Genomic DNA, 14,135 nt, shown 5'->3' with positions numbered 1-14,135 from the left:
GATTACCAAATGGGAAAGATGGGGAGGGTTAAACTAGGAGACTGAGATTAGTAGATTACAAACTACTGTATATAAAATAAACAACAAGATCCTACTGTATAGCAGAGGGAACTATATTCAATATCTTGCAATAAACCATAATGGAAAAGAATATATATGTATAGCTGCATCACATTGCTGTATACCAGAAACTAACACAACATTATAAATTAACTAAACTTCAACAAAAAAAGGAAAAGGAAAATTGATGGCCCATTCACAGGGTTATTTTGAGAAATAAATTTTTAATCTATGTACAACGGTTTGACCATGGCCAGCCACAGACCAAGAGCTCAAGAAATATGACATTATTATTCCATTTTAAAAGATTCTCAATCCCATCTAACTCAACTCAGTGTCCCCTTTAAAAATAATAGATATTTTGTAATGCTCACTTTATTTCCTTGTCATATATTCATAGAGAATATAAGCTTTCTGGGGGCATTATTTAAAAAAAATCATTATAATGCCTTTATACTGGAGTATAGGGAAGAAAAGGAAAAGGAAAATCACATATAACAAAATAATATGTATTTTAATATTTAAATGACTTTAAAGACCTAGTGAGGTCATCAGATGTTTCTCATGAATAATTTTAGAGTAACAGATTTAAGCCAATATTTAACTGAATATTGCCATCACTTCTGTTTTATATTTGGCATTTTATGATATGACAATACATTCCTCTGCAAACACACACAGAATCACTGGGTATGCAATATCTAGCAAATGCACACTCAAAAAGTGTGCTGTACTCATGGTACCATACAAATTTTGAGTGAAGCAATTTTACATAATGATGAAGCTTCTTGGTAAAGTTCCCAACAAAACAAAGAGAAATTTTTCTTGATGTACACAATAATTGCATCCATGTACAACTCAAGATTATGTTAAAAATATCTTATTTCTTTTTCTTTTTTGTCTTTTCTAGGGCCGCGCCCGCAGCATGTGGAGGTTCCCAGGCTAGGGGTCTAATTGGAGCTGCAGCAACTGGCCTACGCCAGAGCCACAGCAACTCAGGATCCAAGCCAAGTCTGGGACCTACACTACAGATCAGGGCAACACCGGATCCTTAACCCACTGAGCAAGGCCAGGGATCGAACCCTCAACCTCATGGTTCCTAGTCGGATTCATTAATCACTGAGCCACTACAGGAACTCCCAAAAATATCTTATTTCTATATAAAACCAAATTAGGTTAAATATCAGATAACTGCGAACAGGTTTTTCATACCCATGAAGATCCCAGAGGACCTAAGAAAGACATTCAGGATACAGGACAAGTCAAGTCTTCTTTGTGAGGTGTTGTCTCAAGAAAATAAGAACACCTAATATCCCTAGTCCCTGCTCACTAAAAAACAGGAACACTCACAATAAGGAGACAAAACACACACCCACACCCAAATTTCTGAAACCTCTTTTTGCATGTGGCCCTTTAACTACAAGAGACTGAAAAATCATTTAGTGTCATCACAAAACAAACCACTAGGTGGAAGCATATACCAACGATTAAGAGTTTTTGATGCCCTGGCAGAATCAAGAACTTGGGAATGAGGAGGCCTGAGACTGGACGGACATCACATTTATTTGTAACGTTTTATTTCCTTCACTGGAAAAAGATGACAAAAATATTGAAAACGGATGTGAATGATGAATACGTCAACATTTAATTTTTCTCTACATGTATTTTTTTAAAGAGTTCTCTTCTTAAGGGATCGATAGAAAGATCTGGATGGGATGATGCTAAACCATCAATCTGCTTCCATTCACAGAAAGAGAATAAAAGTTGTGGCAGCTGGAGAATCCAGATTTCCATTAATGGTTAAGAATAATGTACATTTCTGGAGTTCCCATAGTGGCGAAGTGGTTAACGAATCCAACTAGCAACCATAAGGTAGGGGGTTTGATCTCTGGCCTTACTCAGTGGGTTAAGGATCCAGCGTTGCCTTGAGCTGTGGTGTAAGTCGCAGACGCAGCTCAGATCCCGCGCTGCTGTGGCTCTGGCGTAGGCTGGCGGCTACAGCTCTGATTGGACTCCTAGACTGGGAATCTCCATATGCCGCGGGAGCGGCCCAAGAAATGGCAAAAAGACAAAAAAAAAAAAAAAGAATAATGTACATTTCTGAATATCATGAAAATGTGCAGACAGGAACAACACACCACTTAGGGGAGTGTTAAGAAGACAGCACAGAGAAGATGAGCCTAAGTTAGTTATTAAGATCAGGTGGGAATAAGACAGGCATATACTAAGAGGCAATAGCAGTAATGTTATTAAACTTAATAGCTGACAGTATTCTTTCACAGGTTTTATGCATCTTCCCACATTGCTGCTTGGCCTTAACCAGAACCATTCAAAGAGGTGGTCTGCCAACTGGTGACCATCCCCTGTATTGTAAGACACTAGGACATACAGATAGTGAGAGAAATCATTTAGACATGTTTATAGCAATTTGACAATCTTTTGTCTGGTGACTACAATAAATACAATTGGGGCTTGTTTTATCTATTTTTTAACAACTTTGTTTGTATTGGGTTTTACCTAAGTGCCAGTCTTCAATGGATTGAAGACACACACACACATACACCTGATCCTTATCTACCAAAAATTTGAGAAGCACTGGCCCCAGAGCACCAAAATAGCCAGAAGGCATGAAGCAGTTGAGTCAGAAAACCTGGAGGAGAAGGCTCACATATAATAGTTTCCACCTGCATCAAGGGGCTCCTTATATTTTATTTAATTCTCTGAACAATGCACTGTGATTGGTGGTATGATCTTGACTTTAGAAAGGAGGGCAAAAATTTAGAGAACTGGCTGCAAAGGAGCCAGAGTCAAACCAAGATATTATGGAATTTTCACCCGTTCTAAAGAACTTCATCACCATGTCAGTGCCTGCCTCTCATCCATCAATGCTTATAGATCACACTTGATGCTGGGACCAGTTGCTCCAGAGCTCACAGTCCTGGCATTGCTGCTCACATGTCCTCAAGAATCAGTTCACTCTTTCTGTAAGTTAGGAAAATGGGTCTGTCTTCTAACTCAGCAGAGTGTGGTGTGTCTCACATGTCAAAAGAAAGCTTAAAAACAATAATAAACACCAGTTTCCATTTCCTGTTCACATCTACACACACACACACACACACACACCCCTCTCATCAAGCATCAAAAATAAATTCTGCAGTCCTTCTCACTGGAGTAGTGGTATCTAGTATGTTCCTAACAAGATTATTTTTCCCCTTATTTTAAGGTGCTTTTTTAAAACTTTTTTTTTTTTTTTTAGTGCCTCACCCACAGCATATCAAAGTTCCCAGGCCAGGGGTCAAATTGGAGCTGTAGCTGCCAGCCTACATCCCAGCCACAGCAATGCCAGATCCGAGCTGCATCTGTGACCTACACCACAGCTCATGACAACCCCTGATCCTTAACCCACTGAGTAAGGCCAGGGATCGAACCCTTATCCTCATGAACACTAGTCGGATTCATTTCCGCTGAGCCATGACTGGAATTCCTAATCATAATTTTTTATCATAAAATTTTATGATAAAAATTTTTATCACTAATTTTTATCAGAGATTATTAAACAAGAAAGTATTTTACAGGAAAGCATTTTTCATTTTTTATTTTTCAGATAAAGAAAGCTGCCTGAATTCAAATGAAAACAGGACTAGATTTAAAAGGAGGGAAAAAAAGCAGAAGACAATCATAACAGCAATATGACTTACAATAGGTGGCAAGAGCTTTGGGGCAAAACTAAATGTTGAACAGTGGATAATTAGGAATATGTAAATTTTTTTCATTCTGCACTTTCAAAAAGCTTAAAACACTGACTCAAAGAGAGATTTAGTGGGTCCAAGTCTGCACTTCTCTTTTCTTCATTTTTAAGGCCTACAAATAATTAAAAATTAATTAGCGATAACGAGAAAAATGTTTTGTCTAGTATCAAAAAATCATAATGGAAAGTATCTGGCAAGAATTTCTTTTTCTTCTTTTATTCCTCTTCTTCTCATTAAAAGCAGTAATGATATTAAAGAGAATGGCTTTTGAACACATATCATGTGCTTAGAAGCTTTACATGATGTTATTTAAGCTACGCAACATCCCTAAAAGGTAGGAATTATTCCTGTTTCACCGATAGAAAATTGAGGCCAGAGACATTAACTAACATAAGGTTGCAAACCTAGTACGTGACAGAATCAGGAAAGACACTGCATGTTTGAGCTTGAAGCCCATGCAAACTCTTGATAATGTTTTAATGATTATAGAATTAAAACATGGAGTTCTCTGGTGGCTCAGCAGGTGAAAGATCCAGTGTGGCTTGTTGCTCCCCTGGCCCAGGAACTTCTGAAAGACATGGCTAAAACAACAACAACAAAACAATAGAGTTAAAACATGAGAAACACCCAGCTGTTTGTTAATCTCATTAACTCTGAGTGAGACCACTATTTTGGTTAAATGATTTTCCTACTTCATGCAGAATGAGGCTCAGGTTATCCCACCTCTCCTCACCTGCTTCCCCATGTAAAACACAGACAATACCCATCTCAGGATTTGTTCCAATTACAGACAATAACAACTACCTGAAGCATCTCTAATGCAGCAGATGTCAACAAGCCACAATTATTTTTATTCTGTAAAGGAAGAAACTGAGAATTGAGGACATTTAGTTAGGAAATTATAGGTGTGGAGCTGGAGCTCAGGTCTGTCTGATTCCCAGCCAGAGTTCTTTATTGATTACATCATGAGGTAAGCAAGCGACTTTGGTAAGGAGGTTAGACCAAAAAAGACTGATTACTTTCTTCAAGCCCTGCATTGACATGTACATCCTTCATTGTTCGCTATTTAGCTATATTTATTACTTTCACTCTCTGGCAATTTGGGGCGTGGACATAATAATGGAAATGCCTCCACAGTCGTCTAATAACCTCCCTGCCTGTCCCCAGGATCGAGCTGTGTGGGTAGAAGAAAGGGCACTCAGGACTTCGACCTCAACCAGCATGATTAGCTCCGAACCGACGCCCCGCCCAGATGTTGATGTTTTCCTCCTTCGGTCCCGCCCCCGACCACGCGGGACTCCAGCCACGCCCCCCAGCTGGAGTTTCAGGGGCGGACTCGCCGAGTGGCTCAGCCTACCCACAGGGATTCCCTCTCTAGCCAATCGCGTCCCAGCTACGGGACTGCCCCTAACAAAGATGGCGGGGAAGGCTTCACTGAGGGCAGACTGATTTAACGCCTGAACCCACCACGGACAGCAAAGACAGTGGTAGCGGCGCAGCCCGGACCATGGAGGAGGGCAGCAGCGCTGGCAGCGGCGGCAGCGACGGCAGCACTAGCGGGAGTGGCGGAGCGCAGCAAAGGGAGCTGGAGCGCATGGCTGAGGTCCTTGTCACCGGGGAGCAGCTACGGTAAGACGAAGGACTGTGCCGGGGGGCTCGCCGTGGCACTGCTCGCCAGTGTCTGCAGAAGTCCCGCGCGCACGCGCGCCGTGGCTAGTGACTGGCAACTCGCTTGGGGCTCCGGGACGCCTAAGGGCGCGTGGACCCTCGGCGCCGCCCCCGGCTTAGCTGCTGCAGCCCAGCGCCCTTTGGACTCTGGACTGGAGCGGAGCTCCCGAGACGGATGCATGCGAGCGCATGGTGCTAGCTGCGTCCTCGCCCAGTGGCTGCAGCCCTGCGTCCAGCAGACGCGCTGCTTCCGACCGCGCGCGTCCCCTCTACCGGGGCACCCGGCGCTGCCAGGCCTCCTGGCTGACAGCCCTCTCCTAGTCCGTCCACAGAGCGAATGGGGCCGGCGGGGAGCCTCCAGCCGGCTTCAACCCCAGCCTCTTACTTCTAGATTAAAAGGAGCCAGCCCAAAGGTCGCCTTCACTTAAGGTTCTCTTTTTGCTTGCAAGTCTTGCTTCAGTCCCCTGAGCCTCAGTGTTTTCATCTGTAAAATGGGATTGATCACAGCAGCTTCCTTGTAAGGTTGTTGTAAGGACTAAACTGAGAACATTTCTCTAACAGGGTACCTGTCGCTTAATTAGTAGATTCTTGTCAATGGTCGTTTGGGTCCGCAAGGGGGCGTGGAGGTACCCTGACCCGCTGCCCTGCTGCAGTGCCAACTCCCCCGCGCGTACATTTTGGGTGGCAGAGCCCATCAGGCCCCCGGCTGCTTCGAGAATCGGTACTTGACAAGTCTCAAGATGCTCGGGACAGGCAGTGACCCCCAGATTCAGATCCCCGCATCACTCCTATGCAATCTTGGTCCTTCTCTGTTCACATATGAGAATCGTACTTATGGTCTGACCGGTTCCGCAGCTGCCTGTCTTGTGGTCATAAATCAGTTTGCCAGGGGAAAAAAAAAACCCTTGTCTCTCCAGCCTTTGAGCTACAACTTGCATGCCGGCCCCTGGCCCCATCACAAGGGCGTGAGTTCCTGTTTCTTCTACTTTTTGGTCTGAATCTCCAGGCTCAATTTGCTTTCTAAAATGCTGTGTTTCGGGACCAAAAGGAGAGGGAATCTTGCAAAGATCCCTAAAGGTTTAATAATCACCCTGCTTGCTGCCCTTAGATCGAAAAAGTAAATATTGGAGGTCTGAAGTGAGTGTAATCTTATAAAAGGCAAACTGCACATTTCTATTCCTTGATGATTTTTTAATGTATAGTCAACATTCAAGGGAATAAAAGCTTGTTTTCCATCAAGATATTTCCTAACTGAAAAAAAGTCAAAATAAAGCTTTTCTGATTCAGTTTGAAACACTTTAATAATTTAGTTACTCCTCAATCGGGTCCTTTTCACTTCCTTCAAAATAATAACTTGCATGGTGCCTCTCTTTGTGCAGAAAGCACTTCCTCCTTGGAAATGCTTAAATGCCCTTTCCTTGTGTGACTCCTGAGCCCTGGCTAGTCCCCTCTTCCCTGGCACCCCTCCCCTCTGCACTGCAGTAGGTTTGAGGGCCAGGCTTAGTGTGTCTGTGAGAAGGTAGAGGACTCTCTCAAGATTTATAGACCTGGGTGTGAATTTCTGCTCAGCTACTTTGTTGCCAAAAATCAATCTTGTTTTGAGAAGGGCTTTAAAGCCTGAGCAAATCTGTGTTTGCTACTTACAAGACTGGGACCTAAGACATATTACTTAACTGAGAACGATGGAAGAACCTACCTGGTGTTGTAAGGAGGATTAATTTGATGGGTGCTTAGAACAGAACCTGGTATGTAGTAAGTGTCAGTCATGTCAGCCTTAGCTATTATAGTTCTGTAATAGCTAAGTTAATTCTCTTCTCTGTGCCTGTTTCCTCACCTGCAAAAAGGCAATGACGATAAGCACTTCATGGTGGTGTTGTAAGAATTCTCCCTAGGGCTTCAAGTATTAATGAGCTTTCAACAAATGGTTGCTGGAGTTAATGAATATCATTGGCCCCTGTGTTTCATCACACATGACTTCCAGCTGAGCAGGATCTAGCAGGAAAGATTGGTGGTTCAGGCACAAGGCACAGAACCAGGCTGCCAGGGTTCTTATTCTGTCTCCACCATTTACTAGTCCTGTGACTTGAGGACAATTTACAACTTCTCCGTGCCTCTGGTCCACTTCTCTTGCAGGAATTTTGTGAGAATTAAACGAGGAGATGCTACATATAAGAGGCTTCGTAAATGTTAATTATTTAGGAAATTCCCGTTGTGGTTCAGTGGTAACAAGCCCAACTAGTATCTATGAGGATGCGGATACGGATGCGGATTGGATCCCTGGCCTTGCTCAGTGGGTTAAGGATCTGGCGTTGCCCTGAGCTGTGGTGTAGGTCAAAGATGTGCCTTGGATTTCCGGACCCCCCCCCCATTGCTGTGGCTGTGGTGTAAGCCTGCAGCTGCAGCTCCGATTCAACCCCTAGCCTGGGAACGTCCATATGTCCTGTGTGGCCCTAAAAAGCAAAAAAAAAAAAAAAGAGTTAGTCATTTACTTTTACTTTGGAAAAGTGTCATCATTGCTTTTTAAAAATCTCATCCATCCTAGGTTGAGTACATATATTTGAATGACTAGTATAGGTAATATGCTATTGTAAATACAGATAGTGTAATAATTAGAATTTAGGGATTTAAGTGGTCGTGTATGCCACTGGCTGCCTGATTACTGGAGGAACCTCTTATAAACAGTGAGGATAAAGTCCTTATTGTTACTGTCACATGTTTTTGCATCCCTCACTGCTCTCTCACAGGCTGATTGTGGGGCATTTATGTTGTCCAGGCCTCCTGCCTCTGTGTTGTGTGTACGCACACACACACACAGACACACACACACACACACACAATTCCTCTCTGCCTGCTCTTTCTTTTCCATTACTTTCTGGTCATCAAAGATGAGGCAAAGAGAAACTAGGATTAGGATTTGAAGTGCTAAATTTGGCTTTCAAGACCAGTTCTGTGAATTTTTTTTATTTAATATTTATTTATGCATATATGGATATATGTGTTTATTTTTAACTGTTTGCTTGGGCGAGTCAGCCACTCTGGGCCTCAGTGCCACACCTACAGAATGGGAATAATATTTTCCCATGTAAGATTTGTGGTGTTGGATCAAATGGGGTATAGTGTGGGAAGGGACTTTGTTAAAATAAATCAATAAATCAGGAGTAGTTGTTAAGATCATTATAATCTCCGGATGTGAAATTGGGTGCTGGCTCCATAATCCTCATACTTTGGTAAGAGCAGCTGGTTGCATAAGGATATGAAATTGAGTAACGGACTGAAAAACACCTCCTGACTGCAGGATCTTTTTCCTAATCTTTTTTGTGTTTCTCTTGTCATGAAAGATTTTACTTCCTTGCCCAGTGTATTTGCATGTTTTTGCTTCTTAAAAATGCCTTCGAATACCACTTCACAGCTTCAGGATGGCTATAATCAAAGACAGATAATAACAAGTGTTGGCAAGGATGTGGAAAAATTGGGACCTTTACACACTGCTATTGGAAAGGTAAAATGATGCAGCCACTTTGTAAATCAGCCTGGCATTTCCTTGAAGATTAAACATACAATTACCATATGACCCAGCAGTTTTACTCCTAGGTATATACTTAAGAGAAATGAAAATGTATGTCCACGTTAAAATTTGTACACAGATTTTCACAGCAGCGTCTTTCACAATAGCCAAACACAGAAACAACTCAAATGTCCATCAGCTGATGAAAGGATAAGTAATATGTGATGTATCCACACAAGGCAAGGCAGTGTTATTCAGGAATAAGGTGCGGACATATGCTACAACACGGATGAACTTTAACAAACATTATGCGAAGTGAACCAAGACAGTCACAAAAGGCCACATATTGTAAGGCTCCACTTATAGGAAATATCCAGAACAGGCAAATCAATGGAGACAGAAAGTGCTTGCCAGCTGCAGTGGGGAAGGGGAGTGGAGAGTGATTGCTGATGGTTAAAGAGTTTCTTTTTGGGATGATGAAAAAGGCTCTGAAATTGATGGTGGTGATGATATCATAGTTCTGTGGATATGCTTAAAACCATTGAATTATACACATTGAATGGGTGAATTTTGCGGTATGTGAATTATATCTCAAGAAAACTGTCATAGAAATGCATTTGGATGATGGTAGCGTGATGGAAGACAAGATGTCAAGGAAAATTTTTGCTATCTTTTTGGATTGGCCAAAGAAAGTGATGTACTTATCATTAACTCAATAATACTACCACACCATATTTTAATATGGCTTTTTGTAGGCATTATTCTTCATATAAAACAGAGAAAAGATGCCATAGAGGCCATAGTCAAGAAAATCATCTTACAACATTCCTAATTTGAAAAGAGTTGACTTTATATACATCATTCATATTTGTGGGGTTTCATTCTATGATTTTTCACATTATTAGTTATTTTATAGGTTTTACATATAAATCTTTTGTTTTGAAATTTGCCATGCAGTTATCGCTATGATACTCTGATCACAGCATCCAAAATCTACCTTAGGTTTCTTCGATAGGCCAATCCTGGAGCTCCTCAGCAGGAAAGTGGTTTGTAATAGAAGATTTAAAGAAAGCCAAGAATATCCCTATTCTGTGATAATTGCAGACATGATAATCATAACATTCTCACTTACATGGCAGTTATTACCTGTCAAGGACTCTTCCAAGTGCTCATATATATTATTACTAAATGCACATGTATATATAATATCAAAAGTGTATACATATATCTATGTATATGCCCTTAATAAGAAGTGTAGAAGATACACTTATTAGCCCCATTTTACAGATGAGAAACTGAGGAACAGAGAATGTAAGCTAGCTGGCCATAGATGATTCAACCAGCAAGTATTAGAGCTGAGAGGTTTTGCTTGTAAGCAGGATGCTAGACGGTAATTTAATGGTGTCTCCAGTGAGTAATTTGGAGAGTTGAGAAGCGTCATGATAAGACCAGAGTAAAACAGAATCATGTGTCTAACACTATCACATCCTGGTGTGTTAACTTTTGCAAACAAGCGAGCAGACAAATGGGTTTTTCGCCTTCTGTTGGGAAAAAGCTAATTAATTTCTAGAAGTGTTTATGTTTTGACAAGACAGAATGGTCACTTTCTCCACCAACTGTTAAACTGGGTCTCCCTAGCCATGTGCTTTTGAAAACTTCATTTGAATTCCACTCATTCTGACTTTATAATCATTTTAATGGGAAGATAAATGGCAGTTCGCTATTTTGCCAGCTGTGAGGATGGGAGTCGGGTGGGGAGGAGAAATAAGAACGTTATGAGGAATGCTTAATTAAGAGAGAGAACGTTTCCGGCTTTTCAGTTATGCTCATCTACCTAGACCAAATATGCTAATTACCACAGTCTCATCCCAGCACTGAAGCTGGGTCCCTAAAAGCAATTTAGTTTTAGCTAAGTTGTAGGAAATTATAGTTTTTGCAAATTGTTTGATGTATTTGCCTTTTTGCTACAACAGACTGCCTTTCCAGACTCTTACAGCCTTGCTATTGCCTTTTAAAAACACGTTGAAATCAATATTGAGTCGTTTTTCTGAGCTAGCTTTGCCAACATTAATGCAGTAGGCAGATAAAGGTAAAAGTCAGCTTGTGGAACCCAAGGCCAATCTATAATAAAGTAAATATGAGATAAGGAATTCAGAGATACAGAACAGAACAAGGAGAGAGATAAGGAATTCAGAGATACAGAACAGAACAAGGAGAAATTCAGTTGACCTTTGAACAATGTGGGGGTGAGGGTCCCCACCCTCTGCACAGTCAAAAATCCCGGTAGGGCTTTATAGTCAGACTCTGTATATGCTGTTCCTCTGTATCCCCAGGTCCCCATCCATGGATTCAACCCATCATGGCTTGTGTAGTACTGTAGTATTGATATGGAAAAAAAATCCAAGTATAGGTGAACCTGAGTGGTTCAAACCCCTGTTGTTCAAGGGTCAATTATAGTTCATTTTCTTGCACTTGGAACTTGAGGAAATTTGTCCTAGAGGATGTCTTAGAGGGTCCCTCACTGATGACCACTAATATGGAAGCTTAGCCCTATGAGACACTGTAACTAGAGGAATAGCCAGAAAGCTACTGCCCAGATGCTGCTACTAAAATGTAGGGCTCCAAGCTGAAGGAGTATGCTTCTTTTCTTCTAAACAGCAGAGAGGATATTCCAGTGTTTTAGGAAATGACTGCCTGTTCAGATTAAAAAAAGGGGGGGGGGACTTTAGGAAATGGAGAGTCACTGTATTTGGAGTCAGCTCAGAGGAGCCTTGTGTAGCGTGTTGAACTGCCTTTGTATCAGAGGCTTTTCCCACCTACGGATCCTGTTCCTATGAACATCTTTTCCGCTGCATATATTGGATGTGAGGGGAATGGGCACCGTCCTGGCACTTAACAAGCTCAGTGAAGACTCCTCTCTCCTCTGGAGTGAGAGCCTGGGAAAGTACTTTGTCACTTGCAAAAACCATTCATGCATATGGAAGATGCTTAGTAAGTGCTCAATAAATCATTGAGGAATTAATTTACACCTTTATGCACTTCCTATGTAAACCTATTTTTGAAAGGACCACAGTGTTAATTGTTCATGAATAATATGATTTTGATTACTTTTCTAAAAACGCCAATGCTAGGAGTTCCCATTGCGGCTCAGCAGGTTACAAACCCTGCTAGTATCCATGAGGATGCGAGCTCAGTCCCTGGCCTCACTCAGTGGGTTAAGTATCCAGTGTTGCCATGAGCTGCAGTATAGGTTGAAGACACAGCTCAGGTCCAGCATTGCTGTAGCTGTGGTGCACGTTGGCAGCTGCAGCTCTGATTCGACCCCTAGCCTGGGAATTTCCATATGCCGCAGGTGCAGCTTTAAAAACAAATAAATAAATACCCAATGCTGATATTTAGATTATGGCTTCTGTCGGTTCTGGAATCAATAAACCTGAAAATAAGTTAAATATATACATCTCAAAAGAAGAAAGTGAGGAGTTCTTGCTGTGGCACAGTGGATTAAGAATCTGACTCCAGTGGCTTGGGTTGCTGTGGAGGTGCGGGTTCGATTCCCAGCCTGGCCCAGCAGGTTATGGGTTAAAAGATCCAGTGTTGCCACAGCTGTGGCGTAGGTTGCAACCGAGGCTCAGATTTGATCCCTGGCTGGGAATTTCCATACACCACAGGTGCAGCCAGAAAAAAGAAAAAAAAAAAAAAAAGAGAGAGAGAACGAGAGGTAACAGATGATTTTTCTCCTCTCCTGTTATTTCTAGTATTCATTTGGATCAGGTACTTACTTCCTTTTATCAGGTGGCAGCTCTTAAATGACTGGTGTCTATGAGTTTGGTGATTTGGAAAAGTCAAAGGAAACAGTCAGCAGCCCTCTTCCACATAGTAAGTCATCCCACTTTGCTGTGTTCCTCATGATCTACCAAGGAGAAGTGGGTTCCACATCTGAGATCCTTGTCCCAGGATTATCAGCTTTCGCCAAACTTGGCAGCTTATGTCAGTGACTATTTCTATGGGTTATTAGATGTTGGGACAGTGGAGTGGGCACAGAGAACTTAGTGGAGACAGAGTGGGCGCAGAGAGCTTAGCAGATCAGACAGCCTGCTTGCCAGCCTCTGTTCCCTGTGGCAGTGCCAGCAGGGGCAACAGGAGCTATTTTCCTCAGGCCTGGTTGAGATAGTTCCATGTTGGATGGTTCACAGAGAGCAGTAATTTACTTGGCTTTTCAGATGACCCCTCTTTTCTATAGCCTTTCAGATATTTTTAAGGTTGAATGGGAGAGGCAAGATGGAGAGAGAATACACACCTGAAAGTCGGGGACAAGATATCCTTGCATCTGGGCAGTTTGCTGATGACAGCTGTTGCCAGGGTGCGGCGAGAGGGGACAAAGGCCAGGGCCTCCAGCTGGAAAAGCCCGTGGCAGCTGCAGAGCAGGAGGGAGGTAGCATCTCATGTCGTCAGAGAACGGCTCAAGTCTTTCCACTTGGAACCTCTATCTGCTTCTTGTGGTTTTGTTATTGTTGGTGGTGTTGGTTTGTTGATTTGTTTTAATCCTGATGATGTTGTCTCCCCTACAGTACTTGTACCTACAGATTTCTGATCCTGGTATTTACCCAGAGGTTCTTTTCTTTGAGGTAAGCCGTGGCTCAACACCCACTTAGGTCTTGGTCTTATTTTAATCATCCAGCTCTGTGAGGCTCTCCCTTGGGTGGTTGAAACTATTAGCGCTGCAGAGAACTGAACTGTGTGCTTTGTGGCAGATTAGGTAGGATTCAGAAGGACCAATCCTAGTACAGCATGCTCAGTAACTTGTTTGATCTTGACTTAAAGTGTGGGAAACAAATGACCCTTCTCTTTTTAGGAGAGAAAGCCTCATTTCAGTCTGTCCTATTTTCATTAAGTTTAGGTTAGTCCTTGTGGTTGTTTTTGTTTGGTTGGTTGGTTGGTTGGTGTGTGTGTGTGTGTGTGTGAAATTTGGTCATTTTCTAACAAGTTGTAAAATTCTGAAGGAATACACTATGAGTTGTGTGTCCACCAAAAAAAAAAAGGTGGGGGGATTGGGAAGGGGGTAGTGTCAGATAGATAATGAGGTGCTGGTTTAAGAACAACCAGTGTATAAAAGTGCAGTCTTACAAAATGGATGTATTAAGAAAGGAGTGTTT

The 14,135-nt window shown here is 42.2% G+C and overlaps 1 protein-coding gene across 6 annotated transcripts in view; it reads left to right on the top strand.

The window, feature by feature from the left end:
• DEPTOR (DEP domain containing MTOR interacting protein) overlaps positions 1 to 14,135 on the top strand; it is a 210,623-nt gene that overhangs the window by 28,260 nt on the left and 168,228 nt on the right. For all 6 annotated transcript variants that reach the window (XM_021090558.1, XM_021090555.1, XM_021090554.1 and 3 more), the window contains exon 4: positions 4,977 to 5,438. In XM_021090558.1, the coding sequence (XP_020946217.1) occupies positions 5,317 to 5,438 (122 nt within the window). In that variant the 5' untranslated portion in view covers positions 4,977 to 5,316. The remainder of the gene's footprint in view (positions 1 to 4,976; positions 5,439 to 14,135) is intronic.

Source organism: Sus scrofa, chromosome 4 (assembly GCF_000003025.6).
Source record: "Sus scrofa isolate TJ Tabasco breed Duroc chromosome 4, Sscrofa11.1, whole genome shotgun sequence".
In the NCBI taxonomy this organism is placed as follows: domain Eukaryota; kingdom Metazoa; phylum Chordata; class Mammalia; order Artiodactyla; family Suidae; genus Sus; species Sus scrofa.
Note: the sequence above shows the minus strand (reverse complement) of the source record. Positions and strands in the feature narration are given on the sequence as shown.